This window comes from Tupaia chinensis, unplaced genomic scaffold (genome assembly GCF_000334495.1).
Source record: "Tupaia chinensis unplaced genomic scaffold, TupChi_1.0 Scaffold000341_1, whole genome shotgun sequence".
NCBI lineage: Eukaryota > Metazoa > Chordata > Mammalia > Scandentia > Tupaiidae > Tupaia > Tupaia belangeri.
The window spans coordinates 2,215,468-2,230,449 of record NW_006159835.1 but is presented as its reverse complement, the minus strand read 5'-3'; the positions used below and the strand labels follow the sequence as shown (position 1 = coordinate 2,230,449).

Below are 14,982 nucleotides of genomic sequence, written 5' to 3'. Positions count from 1 at the left end.
TATATATATATATACATATAATAAATAAATAAATAAAATAATTCTTTAAAAAAACTTTGGGGGATGAAAGCTATTTTCCTTTTGTGTTTGAAGATCATTATCTTCGTTGTCTTGTGGGCTTTGTTGTTGCTAATGAGAGGTAGCTGTCAGTGTAATTATTTATCAGTTACCTATCTTTTCTTTTATGATTTTTCTCTTTATCCTTGCTGTTTTGTAGTTTAATTGCAATGTAGATGTAGATTTATTTTATTTTATTCTATTCATCCCTTGATACATGCTTTCTATTTAAAGACTAATGTATTTCTCCAAGACTGGGACATTTTTAGCTTTATTTCTTTAATACTGCCTCTGCCATTTCATTGTTTTAAGTTTCTGGAATTCCTATTAGGTATATGTATGTCTTAATTTACCGTAAGTCTTTTGCCTTCTTTTAAAATATTTTTATCACCTTATTCCTCTGTGCTATATTCTGGGTCAGTTTTTCAGTAATATTTTTCATTAGACAGCTCTCTCTGACTACCAATACAGATTTGTAAGCAGATGACTGGGTGAGGAATTGAAGGTTAGTAGCCTTTTGTGTATGTATGTATGTGTTTATGTATATATTTAATTAAATAGAAGGAAAGGTCATCTGCTGAAAGTAAGGGATTTCAGGATAAAATTAATGGGACATTTAAAGTGGTGAAGGTCACCAAAATAAATGTATCATTCATTTCTTGGTTAATAAACCTTTAAAGATTTCTAAAAATGAAAACTTAGGTAACATAACTGATAATCATAGTCTTGATGTATTCTGCAAGCAGAAAAGAGAACTTAGTTATAGTTAGCTGAAAATACATTATTTTTGTTTGACTTTGTATCAGCAGAAAAGAGATTTGAGAGATCTGTATTTTAATTTTTGTTCTGCATGAGTTAGTTGTTTTTCTTTTCTAGGTCTATTTATTTCTTTCATGAGGGAGAGAGAGAGAAAGAGAAGAAGAGAGAAAAGTCACCTGCCACAGGGTCTTTACAACACTATCTACTTCTAGCTCCAACCATGGGGTTTCACTGGCACTTGTGTATGCCGAGCATGTGGATGAAGATCTCGGGATGCAAACCCAGGATCTTTCCATGTGTCTTCAGCATCAAGGAATGTTGTGTTACCACAGTGCCACTGCAGATGGCCATGTTTGTAATTTTATTTTCAAAATACAGTTGGGGGCCAGCAGGTAGCATGGTCTTAAGGTGCTGGACTTCTGCATGGCTGGCCATGGTTTGAGTCCCAGATCTGGTGGCTTGCTTTCTCACTTTCTCTCTCTCTCTTGTTGGTGAGCATGCATGCCCTATAGGAAATTAAAAATAAAAAATAAAATTAATAAAACTTAAAAAAAATACAGTTGGCCCTCTGTGTTCATGGTTTCATCAACTGCAGATTGAAATGTTACTTTGTTGTTGAGTGTATGAGGGGATTAAAAAAGTTGAGGAAAAATGTAATGAAAGTATGAGTTTATTTTGATGCAGAAACATTTGAAATCCATTCATAATTTTTCTTAATCTTCATTTCCGTAAACTTTTTGAAAACCCCTTATACTATGTGGGTTAGGCCATTAGTGCTTGCATCAGTACTAAACATGTATAGATTTCTTGTCATAATTCCCTTAACAATATAGTATAAACAAACTTATTTTTACAGGATTTACATTGTATTTGATATTAGAATTAACTCAGGGGCGATTTAAAATATATGGCAGGATGTGCTTAGGTTATATGCAAATACTGTGCCATTTTATATAAAGCATTTGAGCGTCACTGGATTTTGGTATTGGGGAGGCATACTGGAACCAATTCCCTGTGGATACCAAGGGATGACTATAGTAACCAGTTCAAAATGTTTAATTTACTTGATTTACGCCAATGAATTAACTTGTTAACATATTTTTAGAAATATGTGTGGATGAACTGTTAGTCATTTAAAGTAGATTATATCTATATTCAACTTTTATATTTGAATATAGAGCTTTATTATTAGAGTAACTGTAATCTAAAGGAGTAGACATTTTTGCCCTTTTAAAGGCACTAAAATTAAACCTTATTAATTTGGTTTAAGATAATTTGAGTTATATTTAATTTCTTTTTCCTGTTTGGCAGGCAACCAGATAAACTGGTGGTCGTTTGGACACGAAGAAGCCGAAGGAAGTCTTCTAAGGTTAGTGTGTTTTCTAAATTTTTTATCCAAATGTTGAATTCATTTTTGAGTAAAACTATTAAGCTTTTCTGATGCCAGTGTATAATATTTTAAAGTTTTACTTTATATTATTTTTTTTCTGATTATCTAATCAACCAAAAATATAATCTTTTGAGTTGCATTTATTTCTTTAGGCAAGGACCAGATGCCTGAATTTTGACCTTGAGTTTGATACCTGTCGTGATTTAAATATGTTCCCTCCAAATTCAGGTGTTACTAGTGTCATAGTATTAGAAGGTGGGGCTTTTAAGAGATGAGTAGGCAGGCCATGAGGCCTTCTCCCTTGTGAGTGGAATTAGGTGCTGTTATAAAGGGACTTGACAGTGGGAATTTGTTGTTTTTTTTGCCCTTCTATCTAATGCTGAATAAGGATATAGTAAGAGGGCCCTTACCATATGCCAGCGCCATGACGTTGGACTTCTCAGCCTCCAGAAATGTGACAAAATAAATTTCTGTTCTTTTTTTCTTTTAGAGAGGTTTTTGCTATAGGGCACGTGTGGTCGCAAGAGAGAGAGACAGAAAATGAGAAATCATCACCTTGGGGGAATGGCCACGCCTCAGTCCCTTCTCCTCCACTCTCCTCCTGGGATCATAGGCACGCGCATACATGCGCCTGGTGTGTTTTTAAGCCTCCGATGTGGGAGTCCAGTGATATAACCATTATGCCATCTGCTGGTACCAATAAATATCTGTTCTTTATAAATTATCCAGTCTGTGGGTTTTTTTTTTTTTTTTTTTTTTTTTTTTGTTATAGCAGCACGAATGGACTAAGACCAGTAGTCTTGAGCAAACAAACTAGTTATTTAACTTCTCTATACTGGACTGTTAAGAATTAATGGTTAAATAGGTACCATTTACAAAATTGTGCCAAGGACAAATTTCTTCAGATTTCAGGAGGATAAAATTAGAGCACACTTAAGGAATGAGTTATCAGAATTCATTGTTAGGTTGAAGAAGAAAATGAGCTGAATTTTTCAAGATTTTTACTAGGTTGTCGGAAAAGTCATGACATATTTTTCTGTGCAAAGACGCGTCAATGACTTTTCAGACAGCCTAATAGTTTTATGTACTGATAATTTTGAATGTAGGAAATAAGACATGATTTTAAAGTAACCACCAATAATTCAGCAGTTATTTCAAAAATTCTGTTCTGTACATAAATATAAGTATACTTTATAACTATTTTTTTTCTTTTTTTTGGAGAGGTTCTTGCTATAGGTCACGTGTGCTTTCCAGACAGTCAGAGAGAGATAGAAAGCGAGAAATCACCCCCCAGAGGGGATGACCATGCTGCAATCCCTTCTCCTCCATTCTCCTCTCGTGATCTTGGGCACGCACGCACACGCGCCCGGCGTGAGTTTAAGCCACTGGGTCCGGGACTCGAACCGTGGTCGACTATGTGGGAGTCCAGCGACATAGCCATTATACTAACTGCTGGTTCCCTATATTTTATAACTATTTAATAACCCTAAACATGTTTATTGGTTGTTGATTTTTTCTACAAGTAAATCTATATAAAAAAACAATTTGGAGACCAGCAGGTGGCATGGTGGTTAAGGTGCTGGCCAACCATAGTTAGAGTTCTGGACCTGGTGCCTTGCTTTCTCACTTTCTCTCTCTTTCTCTGGTCAAAATAAAATAAATGAGCGCATAAATAAAATTTAAAATAAATAATTCTTTAAAAATTTGTTAATTTAAATTAAAATTTTAAAAATTTCAATTTTTTTATCAAAGACATTGTTTTAACTTTTATTTATTTTTAAGCGGTTGTTGCCAGAGTGTGTGTACGTTCACCAGAGACAGAGAGACAGAGAAGGAGAAAGCACCACCCACAATGGGGCATGGTCATGCTAGTTTCTTTCCCCTATTTCGCTATCCTGTTGGAATCTTAAGTGTTTCTTAAACTGGTGGGGTTAGATTTCAAACCACAGTGGTCTGCAGCTCCCTTACTTATTAGGTTCCCTTACTCACTACACTGGGCTGCTCCACAAGTTTTATTTTTATTGGGCTACAATTTACATACAGTATAATGCACAGATTTTTAATAACACAATTCACTGAGTTTTGATCAGTGTATATGCTTGTTTAATTACCAGTCCTATCGAGACACAAACTATTTTCATCACCTCTTTCTTTGTTCCTCTTCCAGTCAATTCCCAACTCACAGAGGGAATCACTGTTTTGATTTTCCACCTCCATAGACTAGTTTTGCCTGTTCTTGAATTTTATTTGTATTTTATGTAAAATATTACAGTAGTACAATAGTACTATTTTATGTCTAGCTTCTTTTGCTCCTCATAATGTTTTTGAGGTTCATTCATACCATTTTGTATTTTGGTAGTTTATTTAATTTTTAAAAATTTTTGCCATAGGGTGTGTGTGCTCTCCAGAAAGAGGCAGAGAGAGAGGGAAAGTGAGAAATTACCCAGTAGGGAGGAAGGTTGTGCTTCAGTCCCTTCTCCTTCATTCTTCTCTTGGGATTTTCAGGCACATATGCACACATGCCTTGCATGTTCTTTTAGATGCCATGTCTGGGATTCGAACTGCAGAGTTGGCCATGTGGGATCTAGCACTTTAACCACCATACCACCTGTCTGCCAAGGTAGTTTTTTGTTTTTTATCTTTTTATTGCTGAGCAGTATGAGGGGGGACTTCAAAACGTTCATGATAAATGCATATTTTTAAAAAACTGCATGAATTTCTTTCTTTTTTTTTTTTTTAAAGCTTTTATTTATTTTATTTCTTCTATGAGTGAGCAAGAGAGAGAGAACCCTGTACAGAGTCTTGACACTATTGCCACAATCCACCCCCAGCTTTTAGCCAGTCCTGGGTCTTGGGCAATTGTGTACTCAGTGTACTTAGGGAGGTTTCTGAACTTGAACTGGGAACTTTCACATATGGGATTGCCTCACAGAGTGTTGTGTTTTACCTCTGTGCCACATTCTGGCCCCTCAAAGGGCCAGTTTAATGGAATTAAACTTGTGCTTCAATTCCATTTATCCATGAACTTTATTTTTGTTTCCCTTGGGCCTATACCTAGGAATAGCATCACTGGGTAAAAGAGAAAGTATATTTTTAACTTTTTAAGAAATTGCTGAGTGGGTCCAGCAGATGGCATAATGGTTATGTGAGAGGGACAGAGTGAGAGAGAGAAAGTGAGAAAGGGATGTGGTCACTCCACGATCCTTTTTCCTCCATTTCTCTTTTTTTCTGGGCATAAATGCACACATTCATTACTGGCATGTTTTCCAAGCTCCTGGGGTCAGGATTCAAACTATGGTTGGCCATGTGACATCTGACTCCCTTTGTACAATAGAATGGAGGAGAAGGGATGGTGGTGTGACCATCCCCCCTTGGGAGTAATTTCTCACTTTTGCTCTCACTATCTCTGTCTCTCTCTGTCTCCAGCGAGCACACATGCCCTAAGGCAAAAACCTCTTAAAAAAAAAGAACCTGAATTAGATTTATTTGGGCTAGTACAATTAGAAGTTTATTACCATAACCATTTTTAGTTACCTATATTAGACTTTTCATTCTTTTTAAAATTGTTTACCCATTTATTTCTTCCATGAGTGAGAGAGACAAAGACAGTATCCCCAAGAGGGCCTTGATTCCACAATCTAACCTCAGCCCTTAGCCTGCCCTGGGTTGTGGGTACACACTTAACCAGTATACTCAAGGAGGTCTCTGGACCTGAACCAGGAACTTTCCCATGTGGAACTGCCTCACAGTGTTTTGTCCTCCTGCTGCATCACCATTTGGCCCCACATTCTCTTCCTAGATTCAGATTCTTGAATTACTATTTGAGGTAGAAGTTGCTGTAAGTTTTTGGAAAATATGAGCATCATTTTTTTTTAAAGAATTATTTATTTAATTTTATTTATTGTTGTTATTATTATTTTAATTTGACCAGTGAGAGACAGGGAGAGAGAGAACGGGAAAGTGAGAAAGCAAGCTGCCAGATCTAGGACTAGAACCATGGTTAGCTATGTGGGAGTCCAGCACCTTGACTACCATGCCATCTGCTGGCCCCATGAGCATCATTTTTTTCATGTTTGCCACTTTGTATGTTCTTGGTTCCCTCTCCAGTAAACTTTATTGGTCTATTTTCTACCTAGTCTATAATAATTAGCTAAAGACTAAAAGGTACACTGAGTACACTGACTATACTTACTGACATTTACTTGGCTAGACTATTTGATATTGTTATAGTGTCTTAGCTAAGTTGTACAGTCCCAGGAGAGTATTAGAAAGCCAGAGCGGTAACTTAGTTGGTCTTTCTTTTTGCTAAGGAGAGAAATGCTGAAATAGAGTGGTAAGAAAATAAGGAGGTGTCAGCACATTAGCAACTTGGAAGCACACTTCTGTCTTTTATTAAAAACTAAGCAATCTAATTACTCTTCTGTGATCTAAGACTATGGATTGAAAGAGTTCCTTTAGAGGAAAGGCTTTAGGGTACCTGAGCAAATGATCTGAAATGACCATTTCCTTTTTTTTTTTCTCTTCTTTAAATTTATTTTTTATATTAATTCACTATACATCATTACAACATACAAGTGAATTTTCCATCCAAAATACACTGTATATTGAAACGACCATTTTCTAACTCTTGGAGTTTTAAGGTGGTCTCACATTTCCTGTTTTTACCATTTTTTAATTTTTTAATCTGCCAGAGGGCATACATGCTCTCCAGAGGGAGAGTGAGAAAGCACCCCTAATGGGATGTGGTCATGCTGCCAATCCCTTCTCCTCCATTTCTCCACCTAAGCCACTGGGGCTGAGGCAAGCCACACAGTGACCCATGTGGGATCCAGCTCCCTAAACCACCAGGCCGTTGGGCTGGCCCTTTTTTAATCTCTGTGTCATACACAGGAATGTGAAATCCTTAGGAATCAGGGACTATTTTCTTCACAACTGGGTGAATCAGGAGTATTGCTGGGCCTGATGGGGTTGGCTTAAGAACTCCAAATCATGGAGGCTGGGTTCCTACTGATGACCAGTATGGGTTCGAGTAAGTCACATACTCATTGCTTGTCTCCCAAGCATGTTGTCAGGTCAGACATTCTTTGAGGATCATTTTTTCATTGAGAATTTTCAAGTATTTCATGTTTTCTGTTACAGCTAATGAGAAATATTCAGTTATTATACTTTTTCTTCTTTTTCTTATGATTCTATTGTTTGGGGGCCATGAAAATATAATCACAGGAAAAGAGACTAGAGAATTGGCTTGATTTATTGTCCCAGTACCCAAGAATTATTGTCCCAGTACCCAAGAATTAGGGTTTCATAAATTAGCAGAATTGGGTCTGTGGAGTGGAGTTTTTATTAAGGATTATCTAGAACGGACAGAAATTTACTTTTCAAAATAGAGATTGTTTACTTTGTGGAGTTTTTGGTCTAGGGCTGTCAACAGGCATGGGAATAGGTAGGGGAATAAGAGGACTCTCTGGAGGAGATATCTTTTAATTAACAAAACTCAGTTTTTTACTTTTGGCTGTTTTGTGCCGTGTCTCAGGGTGAGTTGCCACTGCCCTGTAATTATCCAAAATTTTGTGATTGGGGGGGTAGTGGTGAAAGAATAGAGGGAAAACTGATAACCCATGAGTTGAATTTGGAGTACGCTATTAAATCTATCTTCTGCTGCTATTTAAACTAATAAGATGGGATAAAATCTGCCTGGGCATAAGTGTTCATGAATCTTGATCTCTTCCCAATTCCATGACCCGACTTCAAATTCAGATTCTGCCATTTGCTGTGTAATCTTGCGCAAATCTATGCCTGTTTATTTCCTTATCTGTTATATCTGCTCTCTGACATGCATCTTCACCCAAATACTCTCACTGCTTTTCTGTTACTGTGAAAGAATGGTGTTTAATTCCAGTAAAGTCCAGTCTGTCTCATGTGTACTCTTAGGGACAGTACTCTAGTTCTCCTTTTTTCTTTTGTATCATTAAATTTTCTTTCTCAATTAATATTTCCCATCAACATAAAATATTTTTCTTGGGGCCAGCAGGTGGTGTGTGGTTAAAGTGCTGAACCTCTCACATGGTTGACTGCAGTTCGAGTCCTGAACCTGGTGACTTGCTTTCTAACTTTCTCTCTCTCTCTCTCTCACTCTCATCCTGTGTGTGTCTCTTTCTGGTGAGTGCATGTGTCCTATAGCAGGTTAGAAAATTAAATAATGATAATAATAAATAAAGTTGAATGGATAATTCTTAAAAGTGTTTATTTTTTCTGTTCTGAAAAATAATTTATTTTCTGGGGCCAGCAGGTGGCATGGTGAATAAGGTGTTGAACTCCCACATGGCTGACTGTGGGTCAAGTCCCAAACCTGGCGGCTTGCTTTCTAACTTTCCCTCTTTCTCTGTCTCTCTCTGGTAAGCACACATGCCCTGTAGCAAATTAAAAGTTATAATGATAAAATGAATAAAAAAGAAAGAAAATTATGCGGGGCATGTGTGTCTACATGTCCAAAATCCCACGAGGAGAATAGAGCATGGCCATTCCCCCTGGGGGGTGATTTCTCACTTTCCCTCTCACTACCTTGGTCTCTCTCTGGTGAGCACATGCGCCCTATGGCAAAAACGTTAAAAACAAAACAGAATTTATCTTCTGACATTATGCCCCCACTAGCTTTAGTTGATTGTGTTGCTAATAACAAAAACACTCAGTCTGGATAATTTATAAAGTAGAGGCCAATTTAGCTCATGGTTTTGGAGGTCTGTTGTCAAAGGGCTACATCTGGGGAAGAGGGAAACTTCTCTTTAGCAAATAACATGGTGGTGAGCATCACACAGTGAGGGAGCAGCAACATGTGGGTCGTGTCCATGTTTCTCATTCCCTCTCCTTATCAACCTACTAGGCTCAATCATGGAGACCCCACCCTCAGGACTTAAATCGTAAAGGCTTCATCTCTGGATCCCATAGTTGAATTAAATTTCCTTTGAATACCTTTGTAATACAACCAAATTCCAACACATGAACTTCTGCAGGACACAGTCAAACCATAGCAAGCACCAACCTCTTTCATCCTTTTCAGCAAAACACCTCAGAGGAGTTTAGTGTATTTACTATCTTCAATTTTTTCCTTCCCATTCTTTCGTGAATTCATTTTAATTAGTCTTTTGCTCTCATACTCCTACAGAAATTGCTTCTGTGAAGTTACTAATAGTTCTGTTTTGTTTCAGTCCATTAGTCTTTTCCAGGCCTCATCCTGTTTGACTGTCATCAGTATTTGGCACAGATGATTATTCTCTTCCCCTTGAAACATTTTTATTGGACTTCTAGGATACACATTCTTGGTTCTCCTGCTTCACTGATCCACCTTGGCCATTCCTTGTTTCTTTGACCTGTCAATGTTGTGTTCCAAGGCTCTTGGGCCTTTATATTTTCTATCTGCTCTCAGGATCTTACCTACTCTTAAGGTGTAAGTAGCTCCTGCATGCTGATAATTCACAATTTATAATTCTAGACACATATATTCAACTGCTTATTTGAACGTCTATGTTTGAATATCAATTAGGCAACTCAGAGTTAGTGTGTGTAGGACTAGGTTCCTGGAACTTACTTCCCAAACCTGTCTTCCTGTAGTCTTGCCTCATACATTAATGGCAATTCGTTTCTTCTAATTTCTCAAGGGCAAAAGTCTTAGAATCAACCTTGGCTACTTTCTTTCTCTCATACAATCAGTCAGCACATCTTGTTCACTTGATGTTGAAAATATGAAAATACACCCAGAGTTATACTATCTTATAGCACTTTTCTACTACACTGGCCAAGTCACCATCAACTCTCCCTTGGATTATTAGCTTCTTAATTGGTTTTCCTATTTTTTCTCTTATGTCTGGAACCTATTCTGACACATTAGCCAAAGTGGGTCTGTTGAAACATAACTTAGATTGGCATTTCTCTGCTTAAAACCTGTCAATGACTTCTGGTCTCAGCCAAAGTGCAAGCCAGTAACTTTGCAACAGTCTACCAGGACCTTATGTGATTGGGCATTATATTATTAATCTGTCCTCTTCTCCTAATATGTCTCCCGCAACTCTGCTCTAGCCCCACTGTCCTTGTTGTGCTAGTGCCTCTGCATCTTCAATTTCCCTTCTTAGAAAACCCTTCTCATTTATTTACCTGTCTGATTCCTTACCTCCTTATGGCCTTTTCTCAGCTGTCACCTCAGTGAAGACTTTTCTGACTACTCTGTTGAAAAATGTTGCCTTCTAATGCCTCTCTATCCTCCTTCTTTATTATTTTTTCTTTTTTTGGGGGTGGAAGAGGTTTTTGCTATAGGGCGCGTATGCTCACCAGATAGACAGAGAGAGACAGAAAGTGAAAAATCACCCCCCCGGGGGGGGGGGATGGCCACACCGCAATCCCTTCTCCTCCATTGTCATCTCGGGATCTTGGGCATGCATGCACCTGGTGTGAGTTTTAGGCCACCGGGTTCAGGACTTGAACCATGGTCGACTACTTGGGAGTCCAGCAACATAGCCATTAGGCTAACTGCTGGTACCCCTTCTCTATTTTTTTCATAGCATTTACTTTCTCTGTCTAACATAGCTATATTATTATTTATTTAAAAATTTTTTTTTGGTTCAACATGGCATTTCTTTTTTTCCTCTTTTTTTTTTTTTTTTTTCCTGTAGGGTATATGCAGTTAACAGAGAGACAGAGAAAGGAAAAGTGAAAAATCCCCCTTGTTCATTCTCCTCTTGGGATTTTGGGCACATACACACATGCACCTGGCTTGATTTTCATGCCACCAGGTTTGGGACTTGAACCTTACTGCTAGTCATGTGGAATCTGGCACCTTAACATCCACCACCTGCTGGCCTCATAACTATATATTTTAATTATTTTGTGTTTTTTATTTCTTTCTTACATTATCAGCTCCACCAAGGTGGATAACCTTTCACCTGTTTAGTGTCTAGAACAGTATCTGGCAGATAGCATCACTGGAGTGAATTATGAATGAATAGTAGCTACTTGTAGGGTTTTTATGCAGATTAAATGAATTTACCATAAGTAAATTTGTAGAATGTGAACCGATGCATGAAAAGTACTTTATAGTGTTAAGTTTTATTATCATATACATAGCATGTCTGTATATAGTCCTGCCTATAGAGATGAAAGTTTAGTTGTAGTATCTTGATGTGCTATCTTCTTTTTTTAAAGATTAATTTAATTTTACTACTAATAATAATGATAATTATTTTAATTTGACAAGAGAGAGAGGAAGAGAGAGGGAAAGCAAACTGCCAGGTCCAGGATTTGAACCACAGTCAGCCATATGGGAGGCCAGCACCTTAGCCACCACACCACCTGCCGGCCTCTTGGCATGCTGTCTTCTTTCAGCTCAGCTTTTGCTGGAAATGCCACAAAGGAAGAAGTATGGTAATAAACTCCAAGTTTTGGGAGTGGATGTTCCTTAAAGATGGTCAATATTTATAAGGAGAAACGTTTTCCCAAGTTGAAAGTGCTAGAAATATTACCTAGAAAAACCACTGCTTCTCTTTACTTGTCCTAAATAAACATTGCATTTTAGTGGGAAATGAACTTAAATATAAAGTATCTAATTGATTTTTTCTTTTAAATAATAACTTTGCTTTCAGTTTCTAGTTACAAAAGTGACTTTAAAAAAATCTTTCTTCTAATAAAATTTTTAGGCTCAGCTATGGTGGTGCACAGATTGGGAGGCTGGAAGCCACATGGGAGGCCTGGGTCAGTTCCTAGGCCGACCTGAACACACTGGGGTCAGTTGTGCTCATCTGTGATTCTAGTTGATTGGGAGGCTATGGCTTGAGGATGCATATTTATGTCTCTCTTTCAATTTTCTCTTTTTCTCATATAAGGAAAACAAAATTAAAAAATCCAATCAAAATGGTAGCTTTTGAAAACATGAGACACTCATTTTTGCATCTTTGCACATGCAGATTCATGTGTTGCTTTTTTTACAGTTAGTTGTCTGTAGCCATCTTGTCTTATAACTATCATGGCCCAAGCGTGATGCTTGAAAAGTTGTATTTGACTAATCATTTTTATTTCAGGAAGACTACAGTTCTAATGGATAGCTAAAAGTGGTTGATTATACTTTTCTAAATTATTAACATTGCATTTACTGTACTTCACATTGAAGCTGTCATTTTTACTGTGATAGGCTCACAGCTGGCAACCTGGAATAAAAAATCCATACCGAGGGGTTGTTGTATGGCCTGTTCCTGAAAACATTGAAATCACTGTAACACTTTTTAAGGTAAGTTTCATTTTTTAAGATAGAACTTACTAAGTACTCATGGTACTTAGAGACAGAATATTGTATTTTAGTATTCATTCTTCCCTAAATTTGTCCAATCTGGTACCTAATGTGCATTATTTTTAGGGATGTATCAATTTATAACAATGCAAAGATGTCACAGTATTTTATAATTTATAAAGTCCAAGTAATTTGGGGATCCTTTGGAACTTACTATTTTTTTTTTTTTTTTTGGAGATGTTTTTGCTATAGGGCATGTGCACTCGCTAGACAGACAGACAGAGACAGAGAGACAGAAAGCGAGAAATCACCCCCCGGGGGGATGGTCACGCCGCAATTCCTTCTCCTCCATTCTCCTCTCGGGATCTTGGGCACACACACACACACGCCCAGCGTGAGTTTTAAGCCACTGGGTCCGAGATGCGAACCGCAGTGGACTACATGGGAGTCCAGCGACATAGCCATTACGCTAACTGCTGGTCCCGGAACTTACTACTATTAAGATCAACTGAGATACTTCTTTTACCACTTCCTAGACTATGTCCATATGAAACTTTAAAGTGCTTTTCCTGTGGAAAGCTGAGGTTTGTGGAATTCAGAGTTCTGACCCTCGTTTTCTTAGATTTGTTTGATAACAAGATGCTTTAAAAAGTTAGCTTTTGAGGGACCAGCAGTTGGCATAATGGCTATGTCACTGGACTCTCATGAAGTTGACTGCAGTTTGAGTCCTGGACCCGGTGGCTTAAATTTATGCTGGGCATGTACATGTGTGTGCCCAAGATCCCCAGAGGATAATGGAAGGGAAGGGAAGGGATTGTGGCATGGCCATCCCCCTGGGGGGTGATTTTTCGCTTTCTGTCTTTCTGTCTCTGTCTGTCTGACGATTACACACACCCTATAGCAAATACCTCTCCAAAAAAATAAATAATATTTTAAAAGTTAGCTTTTGCTAAATATTTTATTACTAATTTAACAAGATATGTTTTAAATTGGTGTTTGATAAATATTTTATTGATATTAATATTTATAAGTGCTATCACTTAAAAGCAAAATACTGGTTGTAAATTCAAAGTGCACATCTGAAAACGATGCTGTTCATTTATCTTTTCTGCCTATTTATGTGTCCCCCTGCCTTTGAAAATCTTCTCATATTATTTGAAACATTGTAAAATAGTTCTTGCAAATATGGTAATTAATCACGAGAATATTTACTTTCCTAATCAATGATCTTACTTGCTCCAGAAGAGGTAGGGATAATTATGTCCCTATTATAGCCTTTTGGAAGATGGTGGAATTAGAAAACAGATGCTTTATTTCTTTTCTTTTTTTAAATTTGCCAGAAGGCGTGTGTGATTGCCAGAAAAAGACAGAAAGAAAGGAAAAGTGAGAAGGTACCCCAGTCCCCCCCATGTGACATGGTCATAATATCCGTGACCTTCATTTCTTCCACCTTTTGGGATTTTGGGTGCACATGCACACACTCTTACTGTGTTTTTCAGGCCAGTGAGTCTGAGACTAGAACCATACAGTTGGCCATATAGGATCTAGCCTCCTTAACCACCAAGCCACTGGCTGGCCCCAAATGTTTTATTTCTTGGAATTATTCAAATTGTGTTGAAGTTACTCTTACAGAAGGACAGAAGGAAGACAGGCATCTCATTAAGCATAATTTAGTGACATAAAATTTGTGAAAGTCCACAAAAGATTTCAGTACATGAAATTAAAGTATAGCAAAATGATACAGCTTAGTATGTGAAATCATTGTGTTAAAAAGTGCTTGTGATTTTTTTTTCTTTTTTTGGAGATGTTTTTGCTATAGGGTGCGTGATCTCACCAGAAAGACAGAGAGAGACAGAAAGATAGAAAGCAAGAAATCACCTCCCGGGGGGATGGCCATGCTGCAATCTCTTCTCTTCCATTCTCCTCTCTGGATCTCGGGCATGCATGCACTCACGCCTGGTGTGAGTTTAAGTCACTGGGTCCAGGACTTGAACCTTGGTTGACTACATGGGAGTCCAGCAACATAGCCATTATGCTAACTGCTGGTCCCAAAAGTGCTTGTGATTTTGTGATACAGTGTATCAATTCATTTGTTCATGGAATAAGAGATCAGTAGAACAAAAGAATATGATGAATGTTAAATACTAGCCCATAAGTGGAATAGTGGAATACTATTTTTAAATGCTTTATGTTTCATAGATACTTTTTTTTTTTTTTTTAATTTGCCAGAGGGTACATGTACTTGCTCACTGGAGAGAGAGAAAAAAAAAGAGAGAGAAGGAAAGTGAGAAACCACCTCCTTCGGGAGAGTGGTTATCCCACAATCTCCTCTTCTCCATTTCTCCCTCCTTTTGGGATCTTGGGCATACATGCACACGTACCTGGCATGCTTTTCAATATACAGGTTCCAGCACTCAAACTGCAATTGGCCATGTGGGATCCATCTGCGTTAACCACCACACCACTGGCTGTCCTGATACTCTGTTTTTTGTTTTTGTTTTAAGTT

At 37.7% G+C, this 14,982-nt stretch overlaps 1 protein-coding gene across 9 annotated transcripts in view; it reads left to right on the top strand.

Moving 5' to 3' along the window:
• EHBP1 (EH domain binding protein 1) overlaps nt 1–14,982 on the top strand; it is a 587,840-nt gene that overhangs the window by 243,063 nt on the left and 329,795 nt on the right. For all 9 annotated transcript variants that reach the window (XM_027773334.1, XM_027773333.1, XM_006152207.3 and 6 more), the window contains 2 exons: nt 2,128–2,185; nt 12,381–12,476. In XM_027773334.1, the coding sequence (XP_027629135.1) occupies nt 2,128–2,185; nt 12,381–12,476 (154 nt within the window). The remainder of the gene's footprint in view (nt 1–2,127; nt 2,186–12,380; nt 12,477–14,982) is intronic.